The sequence below is a fragment of the Pelodiscus sinensis genome, chromosome 14 (assembly GCF_049634645.1).
Source record: "Pelodiscus sinensis isolate JC-2024 chromosome 14, ASM4963464v1, whole genome shotgun sequence".
In the NCBI taxonomy this organism is placed as follows: Eukaryota; Metazoa; Chordata; order Testudines; family Trionychidae; genus Pelodiscus; species Pelodiscus sinensis.
In genome coordinates this window covers 40,812,214-40,838,361 of record NC_134724.1, presented here as the reverse complement: position 1 = coordinate 40,838,361, position 26,148 = coordinate 40,812,214, and the positions used below count along the sequence as shown (strand labels likewise).

Genomic DNA, 26,148 nt, shown 5'->3' with positions numbered 1-26,148 from the left:
ACGTACATATCTGCGCGGCGCTGCCGCCCGGCGCTCGCACTGCAGCCCGGCTCCCGGCACAGACCCGCCTCCGCAGCCCGTCCCGTCCCCGTGTGCAGCAGTTCGCGCCTGCCCTAGCCCGCCGCCGCCATGGATGCCATCAAGAAGAAGATGCAGATGCTGAAGCTGGACAAGGAGAACGCCCTGGACCGAGCCGAGCAAGCCGAGGCGGACAAGAAGGCGGCGGAGGACAGGAGCAAGCAGGTCGGCGCCTGGCCGCGCGGGCTACCCCCTCCCCGGCTCCCGGCTCCCCCGCGACCCCGCTGAGCGTTCCCAGGAGCGCAGGAGCGGTTGGAGGGGAAGGGAGACGGGGCCAGGCTTAACAGGCGCTCTGCTCCGGGGGGAGGCGTGCAGAGCCGGGGGCAGGCGTGCAGCAGCAGCCGGCCGGCGGCCCCCAGCCCTGCTGTGATTTCGCGAGGTGCGGGGCAGCCCACGCGCCTCGCGATCCCGTCTTGCAGACGCGGGGCTGCTTTGCGGGCGCCTTGCACTCTACCCTGGACGGAGTCGCAGTTCTGTGCCAGGTGTAACTGCATTTAGCGGGAGGTCGGGGGCGGGACGATGGGCAATCCCCAGACCTGTATCAGTGCGTTCGTTGTATTTCCTCTGTGTGCGCCCAGCTTGAGGAGGACATTGTGCAATTCGAAAAACAATTGCGTGTGACCGAGGATACCAGGGACCAAGTGCTGGAGGAGCTGCACAAAGCTGAGGAAAGCCTCTTCTCAGCAGAAGAGACGGCCACCAAGGTAGCGTGCCTCTGCCAAGAGCAAAAGGGAATTAACTTTTTCTTTCTCTCTCTCTCTCTCTCTCTCTGTCCGTCTGTCCTTTTCTGTCCCTCTGCACCCACACTTCTCCTTTGCGCGATCACATTGCCTGCTGCACCTTCCCTCCCTCCTCCCCTTTCCTTCCCCACCACTTTCCACCCATCTCACAGCTGGAGGACGAGTTGGTGGCTCTGCAAAAGAAGCTGAAGGGCACTGAGGATGAGCTGGACAAATACTCCGAGTCCCTAAAAGATGCCCAAGAAAAGCTGGAACTGGCTGAGAAAAAGGCTGCAGATGTAAGTGAGCCCCCTGCCCCCTTTTCTAACACACACACACAACACCCTCTCTACCCACCCTCCCACTTCCTGCTCCCTCTGCACAGGAAACAGGCCTGTGCTGCCTATGCTTGGGCCTGCTGCACCCTAGGGACTTGCTTGCTGTAGGGGCCAGGCACATGCTGGTCAGAGATGAAACCACACTGACTTCTTGCATGAGGTGTATACACCATCAAAGGCACTGACATGGATTTCTGCTCACTCAGCACATGTGCATTTCATGTGTATCCATCTGTCTACTAGAACTTGTAAGTAAAGGGTGGGATATGTATTTAGATGATTAAAAGGGGGCAGAGGAAAGAGGGAAAGAATACTATTTCTCCTATGTCTGAAAAGTATTTGCAGTCATTTAAAGATGTTTTTATAAGTGAGTTAGTTACATCTGTTGTTCCATAGGCCAAGAATAGTAAGGATTGCTGTTTTACTCTTAGTATGGGGTCTTTTAAACATATACACAGCTACCTACTGGGGTACAAAACACTGAAGTACTACAGATCAGGTTACCATAACTCAGTGGTTCTTGAGTTGAAGGCCTTGTCTCCTAGATTTAAATGTCTAGAGATAATTGGGGTTAATAACTCACCCATCAAAGGATAAGACAGCCTTATGCATGAAAATCAGCCTGGAAGATGATACTTGCTAGGTCTGCAATCAGTAGGATAGAGATCCAGAGAGTAAGCTGAGTGTTATATATAGCTCAGTGCTTTATATGGTAGTGAGAGAACTTGCACCCCACCCCAAGCCTCATCTCACCCACCTGTTTGCTCCTGGACAAGCATTAAATAGTTTCATGCATGTAGTACATACAAATTTAGCATTTCGACAGATTTTTGTCCAGTTCCCTCTCACAACTCTAGGATTCAATTCCCTGTAATTGAATTTCACCTCTGAATTATAGGATTAGATTATTATTTTTTTTCCTCAGCTTCTAAAATGAATCTCCAAAAAAGAATAAAATTAGGACTGATTTTTAAATATGCTGATGAATCAAACTATTTTTGGTGCAGGGAAAATACTTTGAAAGGTGAAATGTACAACAAATTTCTATTTGCTTTTTTAAAAAATGTTTCTGTCCCTACCATAGACTGTACAATTGATTTCTAGTTTAAGATGTGTGTGTGAGAGAGAGAGAGAGAGTCTATATAATATGAATCAGATGTCTTTCTTTTTCTGTGTAAGGCTAAATGGATGAGGGGCAGATCTCCAGCAGGACGTTTATTTAATTTGTTCAAAAGAGCCGCATATAGATCCAGGGGAGATATTCCTTATAAGGAAAAGTATGCAAACTATTTGGAAATAGCTTGCCTAAAGATGAAGGCAGGAGAGGGGAGAGAAATGTTACTAGATTCCCTTTATGAAAAGAAAGATGTCTCCTATGCAGTCATGATGCCATTTTCCTTTACTAGAAGGAAAACACCATTTTGGAATTAGCATGGAGAAGGTACAGATGGTAGCTAAGATGCCTGGCTTGTTTTCTCTTCAAGACAAAAAGGCAGAGATTTAAAAACTGCTCTGCAGTTTGGTTCCCTCCTATATACAGTGTCCCCTGTTGTGAAAAGGGATTGCAGGGAAGCAGATCTGCAGAGTATGTTTGGAGCACAAGTCGTTTATTCGAAGTATTCCTCATACTGCACATAGGTCCAAGCTGTAGGAGAGATCTGTCCGGAGGGAGAGAGGAGCGGCCCGGCCCCGGCTGCTGGTCACCATCGCTTTGCGATGCAGGGAAGGGAGGGGAAGAAAAGGCACCAAACAAGAGGCGCCTCCTAACAGCCCCTGGCGTTCCACCCACTTGGGCTGGAAACTTTTCAGGCCCCGCCCGTCCCGCTCCCTCCCCGCGCCCATGAGCAGGGACCGGTAGGTCTCCATGTGGGCGGCAGATGGCGCTGTCGCCCCTCGCAGCCCGGCCGGTTAGTCACATCCCCCCGCAGCGCCCCTGCATGAATGGAGGCAGACGGGCACCCCGGCCTGTCTAGCGTCCCGCCGCCGGCCAGTTCGGCCTCCAGTGCTTGCCCCGCTCACTGCACGGGCCATATAGCCCTGCCCCCCCTTAGTGCACGGGCCATATAGCCCTGCCCCCCCCTTAGTGCACGGGCCATATAGCCCTGCCCCCCCTTAGTGCACGGGCCATATAGCCCTGCCCCCCCCTTAGTGCACGGGCCATATAGCCCTGCCCCCCCTTAGTGCACGGGCCATATAGCCCTGCCCCCCCCCCCTTAGTGCACGGGCCATATAGCCCTGCCCCCCCCCCCTTAGTGCACGGGCCATATAGCCCTGCCCCCCCCCCTTAGTGCACGGGCCATATTGCCCTGCCCCCCCTTAGTGCACGGGCCATATAGCTCTGCCCCCCCCTTAGTGCACGGGCCATATAGCCCTGCCCCCCCTTAGTGCACGGGCCATATAGCCCTGCCCCCCCTGCAGAGCCCCGCCTGGGTGCGTGTCCTTCGCATCCCCATTGCAGAGCCCCGCCGGGTCCCCCCTCCCGCCCCATTGCAGAGCCCCGCCGGGTCCCCCCTCCCGCCCCATTGCAGAGCCCCGCCGGGTCCCTCCTCCCGCCCCATTGCAGAGCCCCGCCGGGTCCCTCCTCCCGCCCCATTGCAGAGCCCCGCCTGGGTCCCCCCTCCCGCCCCATTGCAGAGCCCCGCCTGGGTCCCCCCTCCCGCCCCATTGCAGAGCCCCGCCGGGTCCCTCCTCCCGCCCCATTGCAGAGCCCCGCCGGGTCCCCTCTCCCGCCCCATTGCAGAGCCCCGCCTGGGTCCCCCCTCCCGCCCCATTGCAGAGCCCCGCCGGGTCCCCCTCCCGCCCCATTGCAGAGCCCCGCCGGGTCCCCTCTCCCGCCCCATTGCAGAGCCCCGCCTGGGTCCCCCCTCCCGCCCCATTGCAGAGCCCCGCCGGGTCCCCCCTCCCGCCCCATTGCAGAGCCCCGCCGGGTCCCCTCTCCCGCCCCATTGCAGAGCCCCGCGGGGTCCCCCCTCCCGCCCCATTGCAGAGCCCCCGGGGTCCCCCCTCCCGCCCCATTGCAGAGCCCCGCCGCGGTTCTCTGCTCGCCCCTCCGTTGCCCGGCCCCTGGCCCAGCCCGCGGGGCAGCGGAGGGAGGACGCAGGGGAGGCGGGGGAACTTCCGGGGCCGAGGCGGGCGGGGTGGAGGCGAGCCGCAGCGCAGGGACTGGGGCCATGGCGGGGCTGAGCTCGCTGGAGGCGGTGCGGAGGAAGATCCGGAGCCTGCAGCAGCAGGCGGACAGCGCCGAGGAGCGGGCGGGCAGCCTGCAGCGGGCCCTGGACCAGGAGCGGGCTCTGCGCGAGCAGGTACCGCAGCGCCCAGACCCTTCCCCTTCTCTGCGGGCGCGCCCCGATCCCCTCTGCCTGCTGGCGGATCTTGCCGGCCGCTGCGGGACTGGGGGCAGGGAAGCGCTGCCGGGGCTGTGTGGGGGGAAGAGCGGTCTGGAGAGACGTCTCGCAGATGGTGGGAGAGAATAAATGATACCTGGAGGCTGCCCGCTGTTCCTCCTTCCCCACCCTCCTTTTAGGGGCGAGGCCAGGGCACGGTGCAGCCTTTCCATTGAAAACAGTTTTTACACTTGCAGGCGTTTGCTGCGGGCTGTGTTCTTCTGCTCAGTGGCCTAATGAGGCTTCATAATCACAATTCCATTGTTGAAGCAAAATGCAGGACAATGTAGCACTTTAAAGACTAACAAGATGGTTTAGCACCAGTGTTTGTGATTCCCTCTTAATTCCTGGGAGGATAGTCTGTTTTTCAGAGCTGCGATCAATGATGTACAGCAGTCTGTAGATGATAGGAATAGTTGTAAATGTTAGAAGTAATTGTTGGTTGCAATCCTTTTCCTAGGTTTAGAGATTTCTGGGTTAGAGATTTCACTGACAGGTTTCTTTAACAAAATGGTTACTTGAAATTCCATTTCAGTGAGAGTCATTTTTATCTGATGAGTGTAAACATCAGGCTTAAGACAAACTCAAGACAAATATAATTTTTGGCAAATATGGTTTGGATTTCAGATAAATACTAGATAATTGTGGCTATTAGTATAAAATGTTAAGTTTAAAAATAAAAGATTATGAAGATATTTTAGCATAATTTATGCTGATTGTCTAGCAGAGATGTTTGTGCTAAGGAACACCGAACAAAATGTTCAGAGGTGGGTGCTTACAGTCAGGTTTTAAATTCATATTTAGGCATCTGAATAAGTGGTCTGATTTTCTGAAGTGCTGGGTATCTACAGTTCCTATTGAGGTAAGTGCTCAGCTCTTCTGAAATTCAGGTTACTTTTGCTTGGGTGACTATGAACTGAAGGCCTGACTATTCAGTTGAAACAAAAGATAGGACTATGCAGCACTTTAAAGACTAACAAGATGGTTTATTAGACAAGAAAACAAGAAAATTTTCTTCCACAATTTGATCTGAGGATGTGGGATCTGGCCCACGAAAGCTCATCGCCTAATAAACCATCTTGTTAGTCTTTAAAGTGCTGCTTAGTCCTGTCTTTTGTTTCAGCAAGACCAGACTAACACGGCTACATCTCTATTACTATTAACTATGCAGTTCTGAGCAGTGGCCACAGTGTCTCTAAATGCTATACAAATCTGTGTATCTAAGGCGTTTATATGACCTCCGTTGCACAATAGTATCAGAGTCTAGCAGTCTTTTATATATTAATCTTCACAGCATCTCTGTGATGTAGAAGTGCTGTTATCTCCATTCTCTGTTCAGTTGGGTAACTGAGGCACAGAGAGACTAACGATTTCCACAAGGTCATCCAGGAAGTCTGTAGAAGACCAGGGATGTGAACCCTGCTGAGGCCCAGGGTGTAATGCCTTACCTAGCCATCCTTCCTCTTTCTAAAATGAACACACTTTTTCAGGCCAGCAAATGGTTTAAAGATCAGTGAATGGCTTAGGAATAAAAAGTAGGAACCAGGATACTCCTTAAAGTAATATTTGTTTTGCTCAGGTTTTTATATGGAATGAATTACAGAAAAGGAGGGCGCATTACTCAGTATGTGTCTAGGGATGTAGTTTTGTCTTTTTTTTATTATAAATTGTGAGGTTCCCCCTTTTCTCTCCATTCTGCTCATCTGAGGAAGTGGGTTTTGCCCACAAAAGCTCATGATACTATATATATATAATATATAGTATTTGTTAGTCTCTAAGATGCTACAGGACTACTTGTTTTTTAAAGTTTCAGACTAACACAGCTATCCCTTGAGACTTCTGTCTACTGGTAACTGCAAGAGACTGGGAGTTCTGTTCTTTCATTTGTCACTCACCTTTGCTAATGTTTTTAGTATCTCTACCTAAAGTTTCCCACATACAAAAAGTATATAGATGTTTTGTGTCTTCAGTGTTTATAGAAAAGTGACATAAAAGAACAAAGATATCAGCATTCATTTTTTCATTACAATAGAAAAACTGATTGTAGGGTCTCTAGTTGCCTTTCTCTATAATCTGGAATTTTGTGTGTGTTCTATTCTAGGCAGTAAATGCACAAACCCTGCTATCTGATATCCATCAGCAAGTGGAATGCTTCCTGATTGGTTGCAGATGGCCTTCTGAGAGACAACAGTGATGGCTTATTCAAATTCTAGAACAGTACTTTACATTCTCACAGGTCACTTTACATACCATTTTCAAATATTGGCAGATCATGTCATAGTTTTGTTAATTTAATAGTTCCCATTTTAAACATCCTTAAACATGGATTCCTCTTTGAAGAATTTGAGAACAATAAGATGATCCCTTGGAGTAAAGGACCCTGATTTCTCCTATTTGAGGTAATAGCTGATTACTATGGAATTTTTGAAGTCTATATCTAGTTTTACTACTAAATTATGGGGTGTCTAATCTTATAATACTGAAAACATTGGCACTTTTGCTACTGACTTCACTGGAAGCAGAATCAGATCCATACCAGTGGTATTAGCTATTTCATCCAGTATTGTCATTAGAGGAAGTTAAAGGTTTTCTTCCTTTGCAGGAATATTTTATTTAGATAGTGGAAATTCTCCAGAATTTTAGTTCCTTTGATATGAAGTGAGCGGTGATGTGACTAACTGGAGAACATAGAACTGATGGGCACATCTAATTATGTGGCTTTGATATGTGAAATAAGGACCCATGCTGAAGCTGCAATCTGACTCCGTTCTTCCCAGAGAGTGAACTGCATTAAGCAGTCTACATGACCTTTTCCATAGTGTATTGCTTGGCTGGTATGGCATGTGACCAGCTAGATTTTTTTTCTTTTGTGCAAAGTACAGATACGCAAACAATAAAAAAAAAACTATAGCTCTAGTCAAGCAGTAGTATCCTAGCTTACAACTTTTAAACACTAAACCAGTCTTATTTTCTTGTCCCACTCACTGACTGCTAGTTTCTTAAAAGTTTCCATTCTTCTTATACATTGCTAGTGACCATATTAAATAATACTTTTTGCACTCCACCCCAATCTATTATATGATTAGCTAGAAAACAAAATCTTTACATTGAACAACAATAATTAATACACAATAGTAAATTATTCAAGTCTTCTCTCACTGTAAAAGTATGCAGTATGTAGTGAATGTTCTGGCACCAGTGCAAAAGGTTGTGTTTATCTATTAGCCACGGGAGTGCCCCTCCATGTCATTGGTAATTTTTTCTTTTCTTACCATACAAGGACAGAAGTCCTGCTCTACAGCAGAATAACATGAGCCTTATAAGGATAGCTGGTAAACTCTTGTTGAGTAAAGCAGGAAGTAAGAACTTGAACTTTAATCATCCTGTGTTTCCTAAGTATGTTGTATGCTCTGTCACATTAAGAACCGTTTAAACATAATTATTAACTTGTACAATTGCCACTTTCCCAAGGTGTTTTTAGACTTAACATTTGCATGCCCCTACCTCCATAAAAAGTCCTTTTCAAATTAAAATATCCATGTGCTTTTCATAAAACCTCTGGCTGTAAGTGAGAGTCCTTTGTTCTGCAGTTTGTGGCTAGGAAAAGAATACAACAGGAGGTAATACCTACATAGGGATTTTATATTTTTTGGCCCTGGTCCTGCAGTCCTATTGCTCCTATTGACTTCAAATAGATTAGAGAACTGTGCCCTTGTGCATGTGCATAATTTCATTCATTCTAGTGGCAGTTATGCATTAAAGGATAGTTGCTGTGCAGTACATCAGCCATGTATACCTCACACAGTGTGGTCCATGACAAGCATTCCTAGGCAGTATTATAATACAAATGGGCTACGGCTAGACTGGCAAGATTTAGCGCAAATACTCTTCTAAACACAAGAGTTTTTGTGTTAGAGTATTTGAGTAAGAGAGCGTCTATACTGGCATGTGCCTTTGCACAAAAGATTTGCTTTTGCACAAAAGCATCCGTGCCAGTGTAGACGCTCTCTTGCGCAAGAAAATTCCGATGGCCATTTTAGCCATCGGGCTTTGTTGCGCAAGAAATTGATGTTACCTGTCTACACTGGCCTCTTGTGCAAGAATACTTGCACAAGAGGACTTATCCCTGAGCAGGAGCGTCAGAGTATTTGCGCAAGAACCACTGATTTCATACAGTAGAATGTCACTGTTCTTGCGCAAATACTCGCGGCCAGTGTAGACACAGCCCATATGTTGTTATGGCTGGAAATGATGGATTCTAAAATCTTTAATTGCAAAAAGGCACTATCTTGTACCTTTGCCATGAAATAAATGTGTATTTTCAGTTAGATGCAATGCCAAGTACCCTATTCACGCTTTCTTGTTATAGCTAAGTTAAATATTGAAATAGTTTTCAGTGCATTAAAAGTCATTTGTATTCCTGGAAGTAATTTTCCTTTTAAAAGAGTAACCCTTTATTCTACTGCCCTTCATATGTTTTGGAAACAATAAGTCTTCATAAGGGAGTTGTTTACAAAATGCTGTCACAGTACTTACTCTGTGACTAAAACAAATGTAGCTTGGAAAATGTCAGTGTGAAAGCTTGTAAAGATAAGAGGCACATAGACTTGATGTAAATATGTTACACCAGAAGATTAAGCAAATATCTAATGCAAGCAAAGCAAAGCTGAGGGTAATATTCAGATAGTATTATTAAAATATGTATCCAAATGCAGTGAGGCCAGTATTCTTGTGATACAGTAACATAAGCTAGACTCTTGTTTTTTAGCATTGTATCTCTTCCTGTGAACAAAACTCTATCCAGTACTCCATGTTTGTTTGTTTTTTAAATATGCTAGTCACTCTTTTTGCGTGCTGAATATCTGCAAATACCCTCACCCTCGTGTTGTAGTTTTGAGTGTTTCCTCTGTACCTTGTCATGGAGATACTGCTTTTAGCCTTTCTTAAGTTCAAGTTTAGCAACTTCTGTTGTTAAAATAAGGGCATTATAGGTAGAAGATATAGAATTTAAATTCTTAATATTCCTATGATACGTTGTTATGAGTAAAACAGACACAATGTAACTTTGACATTGTTCAGTGTTTTAAACAAAGATTCTCATCTCTGTAATCTGAGAATGTGTGCAAACTGGATACGTAGTAACCAAAAAATAAACATTACTCACAAAACTATTTTGTAAACTTGAGTTTTCTTGGGCACCATTACAGTATGTAGGTACTTCATGTAAGGTGAAAGATCAATCTGTTGTCCTCCATTATGAGAGAGCTGCATAGTTAATTGAAGGAAGGAGCAAGCGAGAGAGAGAACACAAGTGAATGTGTGCATCTATAGAGAAAGAAAAACTATTTGTTAGCCACTTAATCAGTTAGACTAGTGTTCTGTTTTACTACATTCTCCCATCTGTTGTTCTAAAACCATCTACATGACTCTTTACCAAAGAAAACTCTTAGGTTGTATTATGGATTCATTTTCTTCACTTCTTTTCCTTAGGCTGAGAGCGATGTAGCTTCTCTGAACAGACGTATCCAGCTGGTTGAGGAAGAGCTGGATCGTGCTCAGGAGCGTTTGGCAACTGCTCTGCAGAAGCTGGAGGAGGCTGAGAAGGCAGCAGATGAGAGTGAAAGGTGAGTATAACCTAGTTCAGGTATTTTTTTGACATGTGTTGTCCAGATGTGGGATAGATACAAATAAATTAACCACTCTTTTATGCCTTCTGATTGCATGTAATCGTCTGTGCCTTCATGTGTGCTGATGTCGCTCAATTACAGTTTATCTGGAGGGACATCTGGAACATGCAGGCTTTAGTCCTGGTTTATATTAAGGATGTGAACAGATAACTGATTAACTTGTTACCCAGTAAACATCGCCCTAAATGAGTGATGCTTACCAGGTAACAGTTAACCAGTACCTGTGGGGGAGGGGCCATACCAGCCCAATTGGTTTGGAATGGCCCCCTGCCTACTCCTCCTGTAATCAGTTAACTGCTTAAACACTATATTGAACCCATTAACTAATTAAATAGGATTTTACATCCCCAGTTTATACATCTGGTTTTGAGGTAATGCTTTTCAGATATTCTGTGACCATTAGGCTTGGTGTTTTGGCTTTTGATACGTTGTGCTCCATGTTGGGAGACCCAAGTTAATCACAACCCCAAACTCTTGTATCCATCCAGAGCCTGGAGTTCGGTGGTGATGTTTCACACTTAGTCTCATGATGGGGGACTCTAGCCTGTCTCTCTCCTGAGCATCAAACTAGAAAGCCCACCCAGAGACTAGCAAGCCTGTAAAGAGACTGCTGCTCTGTCTGGTCATATGTTTGGTGCATTAATGTTGTTTTGTGCTTTTGTGGCTGAGGAAGGGCAGAGAAGCAGTTGGTCCAAATAGGGATTTGAGTTAGGATTTTCAAAAACACTTGTGTGAATTAGGAGCCCAAGGACTAAGTGCTTTTGAAAATCCCACCTGTAGACTTGTACAGTTATATTTAATACCCCTGATATAATAGTGTCGTTCATCTGAAATGATCACTACACGTTTTTCAGGCTCATTCTATGCCATTACTTATAATGCAGTCACACATTACACAACAGCTGGGAAAGGGAACTTTGGTTTAGCATAGTGGGGCAAATCTTGGCTCTTGAAAAAAAGGTTTTGTTTGTTTGGATCAGAAAGGACTTTAGGTTCTAAGGTCTAGATACAGTAGATTACAGAGAACTCTGATTTCTACCTTAGAAAAATACCCAGCAGAGATTTGAACATGCAGTGCTAGAGAGTTGAGTCTTATGCTATATATTGTTTGTCACTTTTGAGGGCACCAGAAGCAAGTCCCTTTTGTCATTCACTTTTGAGTGAAGGGAACACTTTCACTGGATTGAAGAAAAGTGTGGTCAGGCTGCTGATTACAAACTTTCATGCAATGCTCAGTTATGCAAGCGGCATAACGAACCACTTCTGTTTAACTCAGACTCCATCAGTTTCTTCTCAGCCTTCTGTATGAAAGCACGCAGGTCGCCAGGGCTAGAGATGAGCAGTTGTGCCTCACACTCTATCGAATAGAACGACCTCTCGGGCATACTGCAGCCAGCTCATTCCATTGTCATAGAAAGAGGCACTGAAAATGGTGGAGGGACTGGAGAAAAACAAGGAAGCACTAACTCTAGTATTGCCTAATTTTTCTGTCTTTCAGAGGAATGAAGGTCATTGAGAACAGAGCCCAGAAGGATGAGGAGAAAATGGAAATCCAAGAGATCCAGCTTAAAGAGGCCAAGCACATTGCTGAAGAGGCTGACCGCAAGTATGAAGAGGTCTGTTCCTGAGTGCATATCAAAGAGCTGAGGCCTTACAGACTTTGATTATGCTTTTCTCCTTTGTTTGCTTTCAAGTACAAGAGGTCACAAGCATCTCTGTCAGTAAGAGAGTGGTTCCGTTCCCAGAGAAATAGGTCCTAAGTGTTTCAAGAGGCAAGACTGTGCTTTGTCTAAGATGTGATACAGACTCATATTCCACGGGACAGTAGGAGTGGAGATCTGTGTTAATGCCATAGCAGAGAGTAGCGCACTACACAGAACCATATTTGATAAAATGGCACAAAAAAATGGCCAATAATAGCACAGACATGTTGGCCTGTCCATCATCCTGATATGTGATATCATGACTTCGCATACCAAGATGATGCTGCGCCAGCTATGATTGCTCCAAAATGGCTGAGGGAACGAAGAATCGCAGCTATTTTCAGAGAGGCTATAAAAAGGAAAACTTATTTTTAAGCTGTCGTGTTGATGAATGGAAGTTGGGGACATGAAAAATCTGGTCAGGTGATGTACTCAGACCCATATATGTAGCAAGGGTCTAGTGCAGCCAGGAATCCAATGGATTTCCTTGAATTAGTAATTCAGAGAGAAATGTATTGTCCCTGTATGTAGAATATGCAAGACTTTGGCTGAACTAGCATATAGTGTGATTTTGTTTTGTTTTCGTCTTATTTGTCTTCCTCTAGGTGGCTCGTAAGCTGGTGATCATTGAGAGTGATCTGGAGCGTGCCGAGGAACGGGCTGAGCTCTCAGAAGGGTAAGTGCTGTGACTTCCCAGACAGGTGTGTGAGATGCTACAAGACGGTGATTGTACTTGCATGAAAAGTTGGCAGTACACTTCTTTGTGTTCAGCTCCAAGCTATGTTATGCTCATTTACTGTAATGATTGAGATAAATGTTAAACACCAAAGTAAATGTGTGTAAGGGGGGGGCGAGTGTGTTTTTGTCACTGCATGTCCTACCTGCACACTGATTTTGTGAATGGCTTTTGTGCATTTCATATGTTCACTAACAGCCAAGTCCGACAGCTGGAAGAACAATTAAGAATAATGGATCAAACCTTGAAAGCATTAATGGCTGCAGAGGATAAGGTACTGATACTAATATACAGTTTTTAGGTTTAACTGCAACCCAAGTCTTCGAGCTTTCATAGCCCAGTAGTTCACTCAGTAATGATGACTGAACCTTCACTGCACTCTTTACTCTCTTTGCATCTTGCTTTGGTGGCTTTCTTTGGTCTGTTTTATTTAACCTTTTACAACTGATCTTTTGGCAGCCAAAAAGAAGCTGAACTATCTTCTTCTATTTACAAATTCTGTCAGTACTTCCAAGTAAGCCTGATGCTATAGATAACTGGTTTGTAATGGGCTTTGTTTTTTGAAAGAAAATTCTGGCATTGTAATTAATTGCTCTCAGTCTGCGATGGATTCAGCTGCTTTTTAGGCCGTTCTTTTGCTCTGTTATTCAGTTTTCATTTTTCTCAAATTCTTCCCCCTTTTTTCTATTTCTTTGGCTTGATTGCCCACCTGTACCCTTTCCTGCCTGTGTTCCAAAATAATAGCAAATGTGCTGAGCTTGAAGAGGAGTTGAAAACTGTGACCAACAACCTGAAGTCGCTGGAGGCTCAGGCTGAAAAGGTAGGCTAGAGCCTTAAAACCCCAATGGCCTGGATTTTTATTCATTTTCCTTAAATGTTTACACTGTATTTCAGCAAGGCTTTTGGTACATTAATCCAAGTACATAATGGTATTTAAATATACATATCAATTAATTATCCATCAGTGTTATTTAACATTTTATATGCTATGAAATGCAATTTGTGGGCCAAGATGTTTAATTTTTTTCCAACTCGTCCTCCTTTAACGTTATAGTACCAGATGTTGTCCAGAGTTACTTGGGCAAAAAATTGGCCCTTTTAATAAATGAAAGCAAGATGGTTATGTCTTGAAAGATAAAATGAAGTACATCCAACACTAGGACTGGTATATCATTACAATGTAAGATTGTCATATATGCTGTATTTTCACATAGGGAATGTTTGGTCTGATATCTCATGCCCTTTCTAATTACAGTACTCACAGAAGGAAGACAAATATGAAGAGGAGATTAAGATCCTGACTGACAAACTGAAGGAGGTAAAATTAGAGCAGTCCTGTATCAATGGATCTTACAATACTTCTCTGATAAATGTGAAATTAACTTGTCAGGGTGGAAAATGGCATAATGTTAGGTGCCAGAATCAAAGCTACAGAGCACTAGATAACATTGAAGGATGCTTCTGATTTTACATCTATTTCCTATTATCCTGTCATTGTACAGAACTTTTTCCCATATCATTTCTGCCTTTGCATTTGTAAATACTATGAAAGTTGTGTGTCGTATATAGTTTTTGACCTTGCATGTTTTTTTATCTCCAGGCTGAGACCCGTGCTGAATTTGCAGAGAGGTCAGTAACCAAGCTAGAGAAAAGCATCGACGACTTAGAAGGTATGACTGCTTTATTTTTCACACTTCCTGCAGAATGCAAAGCTGATATTCGCTCCTGGGCTTCATCTAGTGCCCAGTCCTACAAATCTTTATTTCATGTGACTAGTCCCATGAAAATAAGGATGGACAGGATAAGACTATAAATAAATGAAGTATTTTCCAATCCAAATTTATTACTCATTTAAACTTTTTAGCTGGACAATGTTTTGCTCTTGCCTGTTTCTTTTTCTTTGATATTCTAAGACTTTTGTTTCTTTAAACTCTTCTATTTCAATATTCAGATAAGGAAAATGATCACATGGTATGAATATGGTAGTTTTAATTATTTCAAAATATCAGCAACCAGTAGTATGTTGTTTGTTGTAATGAGGAATGTCAAGTTTATGACGGAGACAAGTGCAGGTCAGGGCAACTATTTCACTGCATAGAACAGTGGCTATTTTCGGCAATTTAAGTTAATGGCTTATTTACACATACAGGAGCACAGCCTATTTAATTCCCCAAATTTGATTTATAGGGCAATCAGAATTAGGGATGTGAACAGGTAGCCAGTCACCTAATAAACATCACCCTTAACCGTGATGCTTACCAGGTAATGGTTAACCATTACCTGGGAGCAGACCACTGCCCGGCCTGGGAGTCTGCATCCTTGCATGGGGAGGGGTTGGGTACAGAAGTGGCAGCCAAAAGCCTGCTGCCTGTCAGCCCTCCCCACCTCCACTACTGCTGCTTCCAGTACCCAGCCCATGAGCCTGGAAAGACTAGGAGCTGGCAGCCTTCCCTCTCTACTGCTGATGCTTCCAACCCTGCTTGAGGTAGCCCAATGTGAGAAAGGAAGGAGCTGGGCTGGAACTGCTCCTGCCTATTTCATGGGGGCCACTCCAGCCCAGCTATAACAGGTAGGGGGGCTGCTCCAGCAGGCTGGAACAGTCCCTGCCCCCACCTCCCTCCATTCAATCAGCTAACAAGCATATTTAACCATTTAATTAATTAAATGAGATTTTACATCCCGAATCAGAATTGTAGTAAGGTGCTCTTTTATCTTGAGAATAGAATTCAGTCGTGCTTTGTAATTAAAGATTAAACTATATGAAATTTACTCCTAACATTGTTTTAACTTTAAATTAAATATTGTAAGAAGTGTAATTGCTTGATATAAGAAGTGAACTTGGTGTGAGAGGTCTTTATTTATGGTCACTTTCTCAGTTAGAAAAATTAGAGAGAGAGAGAGAGAGAGAGAAGAAAATTAAGATGCTTGGGAAGAATTAAACCTCTGGAAAAGCCTGAGGGTATGACATTATACAAAACCCAAAACACCTTTTAAAGGCGGAAGCGAAACACCTCTTCTCCCTAAGCACCATTTTCAAATCTCTTCCCTCTGTTGCTGTCTAGTAGCTTATTGCATACACACAACATGTATAAAGCAAGCTAAATACAGTGTAGGGAAATGGGAATTATTTTTTCTTTTCACACTTTATTTTCTTTAGCTTTGTATCTCAGCTTGGCTTATTGATGAGGCAGTCATTTTAATTGACTTTTCACATAAAGCTTTTCACCATTTATATTCCTTTCTAATGTATATATTGTTTGCTTTCTTTGCCTGCCATGCTACTTCCTTCTGTGCACTGTTTCCCTTTCTTGATGCTGTTTCCGGATGGTGTCCCATGCCACTACCTTCACCTCCCATCACCTGCTCATTCTCCATTCCCTTTCACCTCTGCCTTCTCTGGTGAATGTTAGATGAGTTATATTCTCAGAAACTGAAGTACAAAGCAATCAGCGAGGAGCTGGACCACGCTCTCAATGATATGACTTCCATGTAAATGCCTTCTCAGCCCGTGCCTGCACCTGCTTCTTTACCCTCATGATTGTTCCATTACAGCCTTGCAAAAATTATACTTGCTCACTCTTTGGGAGGTGGGGAATAAATTGAATGGATGTGATTCGGTGTTAAAGCATTGTTAGTATTTTCTTCATCATGCTAACAGGTGGACAAGTATTGTGCCTGGTCTGGTAAATGTCCGGACAGTTTTGCAAGGCTGGTTTATCAATTCACTTATACCCTTTTCTTTTGTATCCATAAACCCTCTTCCCCTTGCAGTTGTCTGGCTTGGTTCTCTTTGCTAGTTCTTTTACTTTCCCCTTTTGAGTTCACTTCTGTTCAAGAGTTTCTACGGTGCTCATCATTCTGAAGTTGCCAAAATATACGAATCTCCGTACATGCCGTACAGAGTTCTATAGAGAATGTTTTCCATTTTGTCATAGTGAACTTTTAGATCTTTTTTTTTTTAATAGAATGTCACTTCTATTTGGGATGTGGGTTGTTGCCGTGAAAAGTTTTGAAAAATAAACCTTCACACATTTGGTGATGGTGAAATAAAGTAATTTGAGAGAAAAGGTGGCAGAAATGTGGAGTATTGCTTGAGTTAAAGGGCAGAAGTTTTTACTTTTAGTAAAAAAAAAAACAACCAAGAAGTGGTAACATTGCAGGTTACACAGGGTGTGACAGAACAGTGTCTTCGGTGGCATAGTGTTGTTTCAAGTAGATTGAATCTTCATGTGTGCTTTGAAACATTGAACAGAAGTTTACTATACTGAAATCTTCACATTCTTTCTCCCCTCCCTATATTAATAACGCATGTGCATTAAGTTTTTAAACTTGAGATCAGAAAACCTGAATACTCACGGCTCTGTCTAAAGCCGTGGTGTCCAATATGCTAGCCACATGTTGTTAGTTAGCCGGTTGAGTGTGGCTAGTTTGCTATAGCAGTAGTCACTATTGCTCCAGAACTGGTTGGACACCACGAGTCTAAAGCATACCTAATTGTTGATGTTACTTTCGATTTCTACACTTCAGTTTCAGAGGTCAACGCGTTTTCAGTGAGCTTTAGCCTTTGGTGAAAGCAGGGGTGAGGAAGATTTTGGGGGGGTTCGGGGCCACCGACCAACAGAAAAATCAGTTGGGGACCACATACAAGTGAGAAACAAAATAAAACCCTCACTGATCAGGCTCCCAACAGAGAAGCCAGGCCGGGGGGGAGGGGAAGAGACATTCCCCTCGCTCACGCAAGATGGGGGGCGCTGAGGGTCAGAGTTCCTGCCCATCCAGGACTATATTAACTCTGGGGGCCCAGGGCTAGTAGATTTTGTGGGCACTCCTAGGTTCTGTGTTAGGGCCAAAATGAGGAGTTTGTAGGAGGGGGCTTCTGGAGAACAGGTTGGGGTGATCTGGTCCGGTGATAGGGTGCAGGAAAGGGCTGGGCGGTTGGGTCTGGGAAGGAGGAAGGGGTTTTGGGAAGCTTACCTGGTGCAGCTCCTGGGAGTGGCGGGACACACAGGTGGCTCTGTGCTAACTTCCTTGCACTGCTGTTATCTTAGCCGGGCATGAAGGGGGTACGCGGCTTCCTCCCCCTGCCAGGCAGAGTCTTTAGTACCAGCTTTCTGCTGCTTCCCTCCACTGAAGGAGGAGAGAACCCCAAGCTTCATGGGCCAGAACCAGCCCTGGACCCTAGGTTCCTCTCCCTGGATTAGAGCCAACAATGTTCTTTGCATGTATTGAAGGTTTTACATTCTCCACCCCCCGCGCTTAACTTTTTTCTAATTTTCAAGCATTAGAACTCTGGTTGTGATCTAATACCATTTTTGTATGTTTTGATTCTAAGCCCAGAAATACAATTCCACACAGTGATTTATCACCCTAATATTCTGGTAGTTTGTAGGACTATAACAGCGTTATCTTCATTTATAGCATGCAGTGACTTGCATGCAACGTCTTCTTGCAAACTATTGTAGAATAGCATTAATTGGGGAGATTTTCAGTTTGAAAGTAGGCTTAAAATCTGATGCAGTGCCATACACTGACGATTTCATAAGTATATCTGCATTTCTGTAATTGGCTTTGACTTTATAGGTAACTTTTTTCATAAATGGAGTTTAACAAATGGAAAAAAATCAGGAATTGAGACTCAACTCTAAATACATTTCTCCATATATATTTAAATGAAGGCACTTCTATAATGTTCCAAAAGGAGGTGGGGTGTGATATTTCTCTAGTAATCAGCTTGGCATGTTTGCGTTCACTGTGCTGTTGCTGCTGCTTTTTGAGTTCTATTATGCCACTTTTATTTCCCACGTTTTATCTTCATGCAGATAAATTTCTTTGCTTCACCTCTCCAAAGATACCTTCATCAAGCTGGATAAACCGTCTTTACAAGCTCTTGGATGTTTCACGGGTTCATTGTCCTATCCTCCAGCTTATTCTTCCTTTTTAGCATCCTGGCTGAGGATATTGCTCTCTTTGTGCCTTCTATTGTACAGAAACTCTACTTCTTTTAATGTAAAATAAACATCCCACTATGTGAGCTGTATCCCTTTTGCTATTCCTTTGCCTTTTATTTATTTAAATTAAAGATCTGCTTTTTTGCATTAGGGATTTATTTTTTATTTTATTTTTCTGCTGCCTCACACTCCCCCCGTTTCTGACTCCCGCAAACATCTTGCCAGAGAATCAACAATACAAAGTAGCAAAATGAAAAATACCAGGCTGTAACAATGCTATTCTTGGCTATCTTTAATTGGTTGCTTTTGTCATGTAGTCCTCATTTTCTCTCAAATTAAAATTCAGTTTATATGACTTTCTTAGACTTACTGGGATTTTTTAGAGTCTTTTATTGTTGGGCCAAAATCTGCAAGGACATAGCTCTCACTGGGGTCATTTGGTCGTGGGAATACAGCTGAGGACAGTTTGGCCCTTTAAATGCTTGACAGTTATGTTTTTCTAGAGTCCAAAATTTCCCACCAGTTTGAAGTCTTGATGTGGAAGACTTCCTGAGTTATATAAATTTGTTGTTTAACTTCTAGTAAAAGATCCTTTATAGGATTTTTCACTTGATAATCTGTTTTCCTCCCGGAATAGGATAACCAAATGTCCTTATCTGTGTTCATTAACAATTTGGATTATGGAATTTTAAAAAATTGATTCATCTATCACCATAGGTGCTAATAGTTTACTTTTTACATTTCACAGGGGAAATTAAAATACAATAATTTCACTTTTATTCTTAGTGAGTGTCACAGACAGCTAGTGCAAACCTTCAAATCTGAATTGCAGAGATTTCAGAGGAATGGTTTTAAATCTGAACAAAAAATTCTTATAATTGGAATTAATTGTTAAATCATTTTCATATATAAGTAAAATGCTTCCATTGATACCAGATTTTATAAAGTTTTGTCTGACAAAACCTAAATGCTGGGTTCAGATTGACCTGACAGGGTTCCTTTTAAAGATAAAACATTAAAGATAGACATTTTTTGCTCTCCTACTGTAATGTACAACTGAGCCTTAATGTTGCTTCAGGAGGACTTATATTCATTGTAACTATTTTAACTTCATTTCCTTCACAATGGAAAAAGTCCTTTTTCTCTACTAGCTTTACATTAAAGTGAATATCAATTTAAACTGAACTGACTACTAAGTATTCCTTTCATTTGATTTTGTTGCTAAAGTGCCAATGCTCAAAATGTTAATAAGCTTTGGTCAATGTACTTGAGGGTGGTCCATTTAAAAGTTGTAAAACAGTCACTTTTTAATGTGGCTATGTTTTCATTCCTGTTAAAAAGATACCACCAAATATCCTCATACAGAGCTTTTTCATTTATATTGTTAATTCTTGCCTTTAGTTGCAATCCTCCATGAAGCTTGAAAATGCTTCCTTCATCCTTCCCTGCTGTTTTTCCCAATTAATTAATTGGGGGGAGGGAGAGCTCAGTGGTTTGAGCATTGGCCTGCTAAATGCAGGGTTGTGAGTTCAATCCTTGAGATGGCCATATAGGGATCTGGGGTAAATCTGTCAGGGATGGTACTTGGTCCTGCTGTGAAAGCAGGGGACTGGACTCAATGACCTTTCAGGGTCCCTTCCTGTTCTATGAGATAGGTATATCTCCTCACTCCCACCACATTTTGAATAGAGTTGGAAATAACTTCTCCCCCTTTCTTTAATAACTTCTGCTTGTGCTATCCCATCATATCATTATGTCTGTTTGTTCACCCACATTACTGCCTATTAGAAAAAGCTCAGATTTGACTATGCCCTTGCGCAACTAGTTATTTTAGGTCTAGTCCTAATTTGGGTACAAAGATTGGGAATCCTTACCTCAATGATTTATATAACTTTGGTTTCGATTAATGCAGGTAAACATTCAGATTATAATTCAAATTGTAACATACTATTGGCTGTATAATGCTAAATACATTTTGGCATTTGGAATGGAAGCTTAGTTACATCTAGATTTTGGGTACTGCTTCCAAGTATGTTTTAATATAAAATATTGAAGTGGGCAAAGAGGAAATAAGAGTGGAACTGAGGCAGTCTGGGAGCGGTGTACTGATTTATCCTCTGATCTTATTCTCTGGTTAATGGAGCTTGGGCTCTCAGGAGGAACAATTGGTGATAGTTTGTAGGATGCACTTCTTCAATGAGACACATTTGTTTCTTGGCCTTGCCATCTTTGTGTGGGGCTGGACCCCTACCTTCTAGCGTAGGGTGGGGAACCTGTAGCCTGCAGGCCAGTTCTGGCTCTCGACGTCCTTTGATCCAGCCGGTGGATTCTGCTTGGCAGGGGGAAGGAACTGGCTCTGTGCACTGCAGGGAAGCGTTCCCTGCAGGCACTCTTGCTCCCTTGCCCCGTCATTCCCCTTGGCTGAAAAGCATGGCCAATGGGAGCAGCGGAGAGTAGTGCAACCCAATCCCCTGCCCTTATTTTCCCCTTCCCACCCCTACCCTGAGCCCACTCCTTCAGCCTCCCTCCCGCCCAGACCACACACCACCACCTTGCTCCTGCACCCTACCTCTTAACTTGTACCTTCACCCCCAGCTCAGTCCTGCTCCCCAGCACCCTCTCCCTCACACCTGAATGCCTAATTTTTGTCCCACTCCAGAGCATAGGGAGGCCCCACAAAGTCTCCTAGCTCTAGGCCCCCAGAAGAGTTAATCAGCTCTGGGGGTAAACTCGATTCTCCCCCCAACCCTCATTGGCTAGAGCTCGGGGGGAGTATTTTTTTTTTCTCTCAACCCACACAAAAAAGATTCCCCACGCTTGTTCTAGTGGAAAAGCATCAGGGAGGGTAAAAGAAACAAAATGGATGGTTCTCCCCAGCTGAATAATTTGTGGCGTAAGCACGTTCAGAAACCTGTCTCGACCGGGCTCAGAATTCACCACCAAACTATCAATAAAAATACACAAAAATGAAAGAGAAACTGAATGCAACTTCATGGAATTTCCCTTTCTGGATTTAATATCTGAAATATATGGTAGCTGTTGCTGTTTTGTCCAATCTTGAAAACTACTGACAGTCCTTTTCCATATTCAAGTAACATATTCACCTGTAACTCGCAATGACTTTGTGAAAGCTGTCAGAAGGGTTTTTTAGTCCAGTTGAAAGGCTTCATAACTTGTCAGTAGTTGAGAAGTAAATGTTCTCTTTCTAAAGTATCATTTCAGCTACCAAATTATGCAATAAAGGGAAGCATTTAGGGCTTGAGAAAATTCCTGTTGAACTCAATGGCAAAACTCTAGTGGAAGACTCAGTGGAAAAGTTCCAGTGATTTCCGTGTGACTTGGACTGAGCCAAAATAGTATGCTGTTGACTAATGCTTTTCTGCTGCAGGGAAGGCTGATTATACTATTGCTTTTAGTTAGCTAGTACTGAGTATGATTTTTGCCACCTCTTCTGCATTTGCAAGGACTCAATGACATTCATAAAACAAGCAAAGCCTATGTACATTGCTTGTGTATGTGAATTCAGGCTAGGATGTTTATACTATATTTCATGTGGCTTCACTGGGAATTTCATAGAAGTTGTCCTATTTTTTTCTGTTTTTCCTGACTCACAAGCGTACCCCACACAAGGGGCCTTAGAGAAGTCCTTTCTTTATAGATCGTAAGCTGTTTTCTTGGGTTTTGAAGTAGGTATTTAGTCATCAGAAAACTAGAATATAAAGGGATTCCTAAGGTAAAGCATTTCTTTAATGTGTAACTACTGAACTGTCTGTTGTGTGACTAGTTTCTTTATTAACTCTTTGCTCTCCTGTTTCTGTCTAATCTTTGTTCATTCTGCCTCTCTTTTTCTTTTAACCTGCTTGCTGACTGTACAGACCAGCTCTACCAGCAACTTGAGCAAAACAGTCGCCTAACTAATGAATTAAAGCTGGCATTGAATGAGGATTAAATTTTAGTGTGAATAAACTTAGTTGTGTCTAAACAAACTTAATTTGAAGTTCTTCAAGAATGAATGAGTCAAGGTAGAAATATGCAAGAAACCTGTAAATTGATTTCCAAGATATTGTAATGGCTGTAAATTTATGGATGAAATGATCAATTCACTTTTGGGGCAAAAGTGGAAGAAATAACCCATCTGATAAGGCTCCTGCAGTGTCTTGGAGCAGTCACAAATTCTTTGTTTGCCTGTGTTAAAGTTGATATTTTAAAAACCAACCCCCCTCTTTGTAGAAAGAACATAATCCTTTTTAGCTGATGTCACAAATTAAGAGTTTTATTGGTAACTAGGGAAGGAAAAATATTACCTTAAGATTCAGATTTCAAAACCAGAATAAAATATATTCCCAGCTGTTTTGTGTCTGGAAATGTAATGCATTGTTTTGAGTTACAATAAAATTGGATTGTAATTGACTAAAAAACGGCTTTGAAATAGGAACCCCTTTTGGAAATACCTGATCAGTTTAGAGGTATGCTTGCATTAGAATAAAGTTGTTTTTCCTGCTACCAGAACATTGTGCTCACATACTATATTAAGTAAGAGTGTTAAATGACTGTTCTATTAAAAAAAAAAGTGTGCATGCAACATAAAACTACTAACTGCCAATAAAATGCTGTTATAACATCTGATAAAACTTGTTAATTTCAGTTTTTTGGTTCTTTTGTTCTCATTCTCTGCAAGTTCTGAATTTATAATGCGACTTCAACAGTATAGAAATGCCAAAAATACAGATTAACAAATTCCGTCATTTATTGTTGCCCCATGTTCCTTAAAAAAGTTTAAATCATCTTATTCTCATAGCACATGGCTTCTGGAACTTACATAAATCTAGTATCTTTTTGGCAATGTGTGGTTTTTTTTAACACATATAGCTGCAGAACAGTTCAAAACTTGCATCACTTGCAATTCATTTGTTAGTTTGGACTTTTTCCTAGTTGTCTTGGTTGGGAATATTGGTATTAATGAGCATGCACATATCTTATCATAATAAACTCCTTCATTACATGTGGTGATTGCATGTCTTCCTGTATAGATAATTGATGTGTCCAAAGAGCAGCTATTCACATTTTGATTTTCTAATCCCGTAACAGAGAAAGTGGCGCATGCCAAAGAAGAAAACCTTAGTATGCATCAGATGTTGGATCAAACTTTACTGGAGTTAAACAACATGTGAAAACCTCCTTAGCTGCGACCACATATCTGTTTTTGTTTTTTTTACACCTGCTTGCCATGAAACCCCTTAAACATGTTTTCATTTTCGTTTCATCACAGTCACAGAAACATCTGCTGAATACAGGCAGGGGTCAGGGAAACACCAAAGTGGGCAAGCCATAAGCAGGTTGAACTATTCTATTATGGTTTCAATGTGCCATTTTCCAATGTAATGTTGCCTACACTTTGTAGAGAGTTCAGCAACACCAGCATGCTTAGTTTGTCCAGGAATCCTTGATGTGTCAGAGTATCCCACCTCAAGTGCCAGCTATATATTTAACAAGACAGTTAACGCTGAAGAGACAAATCAGGTGTGTACTGGTGCTACTTTGAACAAAAGGTCGGGCTGTAGCCTTTTGTTTGATATTGTACAATTCACAAGTTTATCCAGCATGGTAATTTATTTTATCTGGGTTTTATTGAGCTGTGCTAATTCAATAACACCAAGGATTTGTGAGCCACATAAAATATTTAAGACTTTTTTGGTTTTTATTTTGTGTATTTGCAGCTCATTACAAATGTGTAGGTCAGCATTTCAACTTGAGTATCCATTCCATTGTATTTTTCATGTTGAAATGAAAGATTCAGTAAATTCAGGAGAAAACATAAATTTGGGAGACTATTTTAAAATGTATTTTATTTGTGTGGGAGTTGGGGGGAATTTATAAATTGGTATTTGTCTCACTTTATTTTACACACACGTTGAGCAGTTTTAAAAGTATACCTGTATGTAAACATTGTATAATGATATGGAATAAAACGCACATTTTAGGACATTTTTTAAAATGTTGCTGTCCTGTGATTTATATTTTTAATCTTTTAGTCTTTTTGTTTATGTGGAGCATGCTTGTGGCTCATTGGTACAAACAATATGAACAAGTTGGCTTTCCACTTTCTCTAACAGTAAAGTGAAAACAATGCCAAAATGAATAACATTATGGTTTGTTTGCACTATTGCTAGAGGGTCACAATAGTTACACTTCAAAAAAAAATTGTGCTATAAAAATGCTCTGAATTTTTAATGATTGTTGTGTGTGTATATTCTTAGAGATTGGTCAGAACCAAATCTCCCAGGCCAAGCACAGTCAGGACTTGTCTTCACTGTAAAATTAAATCAAATAATAACCCAAGTATAGCCCGTAACACAAGTCGGTTCAAACCCAAGTATGGTAGTGTTTTTAAGTTGAATTGTCTGACTTCTTGGGATATAGGTTACAACTCAAATTAGCATGTCTTACCAACTGCTAATACACCATTCTGGGTAGGTTAAACGTTACTTCACAGTCAGTTTACTGGGCAGTAAAGATGTGTATCCTCATACTCTGAGCCAGTTGTACAGCTCAGGCCTGTCTCTCCACTGGTGGACAGACTTTTCAAAGGCCTTGATCTTGGCTTAACTCTGTTTTCAGTGAAGTCAGTGGCACAACTCCCATTGACCTCTGGTGGGGACCAACAATGAACACATCTGAAAATTGTGCCTTAGCATATTTGTATATCATAGATGTTAATGTACTTGGTATGGTAACACTTTGAAAGTTTTCTTGTCAAGGCCACTCTAAGTGAACTACAGGCAGTCCCCAGGTTACATGGATCCGACTTACATCAGATCCCTACTTACAAACGGGGTGAGGCAACCCCGCACTAGCTGCTTCCCCCCAGCAGACCAGGGAGATGCAAAGCTAGCGCCCCCCCCCCCCCCCCAGCAGACCAGGGAGACGCGGAGCGGCTTTTCTCAGCAGACACCTCAGCTTGAGAATAAAGGACTGAGGGAAGTGAGGTGTGGGAGAATAAAACTGAGCTCTGGAGAAATGTTTGGCTAGAGTTTCCCCTACAATATGTACCAATTCCGACTTACATACAAATTCAACTTAAGAACAAACCTACAGTCCCTATCTTGTACGTAACCCAGGGACGGCCTGTATTCTTTCCCTCCCTCCTTGCAGTTTCAGCAGCTAGATTCTAAATGTGTATTTTCTTTATTTTAATCACCTGCTCTGTCACTGGAAAACTTGCAAAAGTGGGAATGGGTCTGGCTTGATGACTATTATGTCTCATTCATTCCCATATTTTTTTGCATGCACATACACAATTGGAAAAATGAGAGGCTACGATAGATCTACTGGAGCTGTTTCTCCATTGCCCTGGCCTCTGCTCATCATTGTAGAGAGGGGATGGACATAACATGGCAGGGAATAATCTCAGTGTCACAGGCCTCTGAATGGTGCAGAGCTGCTATAATGGCGCTATAACAGCATGATACCTGCTTCCCACCAACCCCTCAGTGCAGCGGCGGATTTAGGGCAGGGCGAGGGGGCAACTACCCCGGGCCCCACGCTTCCCGAGGCCC

The 26,148-nt window shown here is 42.7% G+C and overlaps 1 protein-coding gene across 18 annotated transcripts; it reads left to right on the top strand.

Moving 5' to 3' along the window:
• TPM1 (tropomyosin 1) lies at positions 1–24,587 on the top strand. Of its 18 annotated transcripts, none has more exons than XM_075897658.1 (10): positions 5–243; positions 657–782; positions 10,009–10,142; positions 11,704–11,821; positions 12,514–12,584; positions 12,843–12,918; positions 13,900–13,962; positions 14,245–14,314; positions 16,055–16,133; positions 18,464–19,772. In XM_075897658.1, exons 1-10 carry the CDS (start codon positions 130–132, stop codon positions 18,465–18,467), a joined length of 855 nt encoding a protein of 284 aa, XP_075753773.1. In that variant the 5' UTR covers positions 5–129; the 3' UTR covers positions 18,468–19,772. The 18 variants fall into 18 exon arrangements, with proteins under 18 accessions (XP_075753776.1, XP_075753775.1, XP_075753773.1 ...); XM_075897663.1 differs by lacking the exon at positions 18,464–19,772 and adding an exon at positions 971–1,096 and having other exon boundaries at positions 16,055–16,137; XM_075897662.1 differs by lacking the exons at positions 12,843–12,918; positions 16,055–16,133; positions 18,464–19,772 and adding exons at positions 971–1,096; positions 13,389–13,464; positions 23,681–24,587 and having other exon boundaries at positions 12–243.
• Positions 24,588–26,148: the final 1,561 nt, after the last annotated feature.

What these genes read in the sequence shown, in the direction of transcription:
- TPM1 (XM_075897662.1), top strand. Translation starts at nt 130, where the DNA reads ATGGATGCCATCAAGAAGAAGATGCAGATGCTGAAGCTGGACAAGGAG. An exon ending in CGGAGGACAGGAGCAAGCAG is followed by an intron (nt 244 to 656) that starts GTCGGCGCCTGG and finishes GTGTGCGCCCAG; the next exon opens with CTTGAGGAGGACATTGTGCA. An exon ending in GCAGCAGATGAGAGTGAAAG is followed by an intron (nt 10,143 to 11,703) that starts GTGAGTATAACC and finishes TCTGTCTTTCAG; the next exon opens with AGGAATGAAGGTCATTGAGA.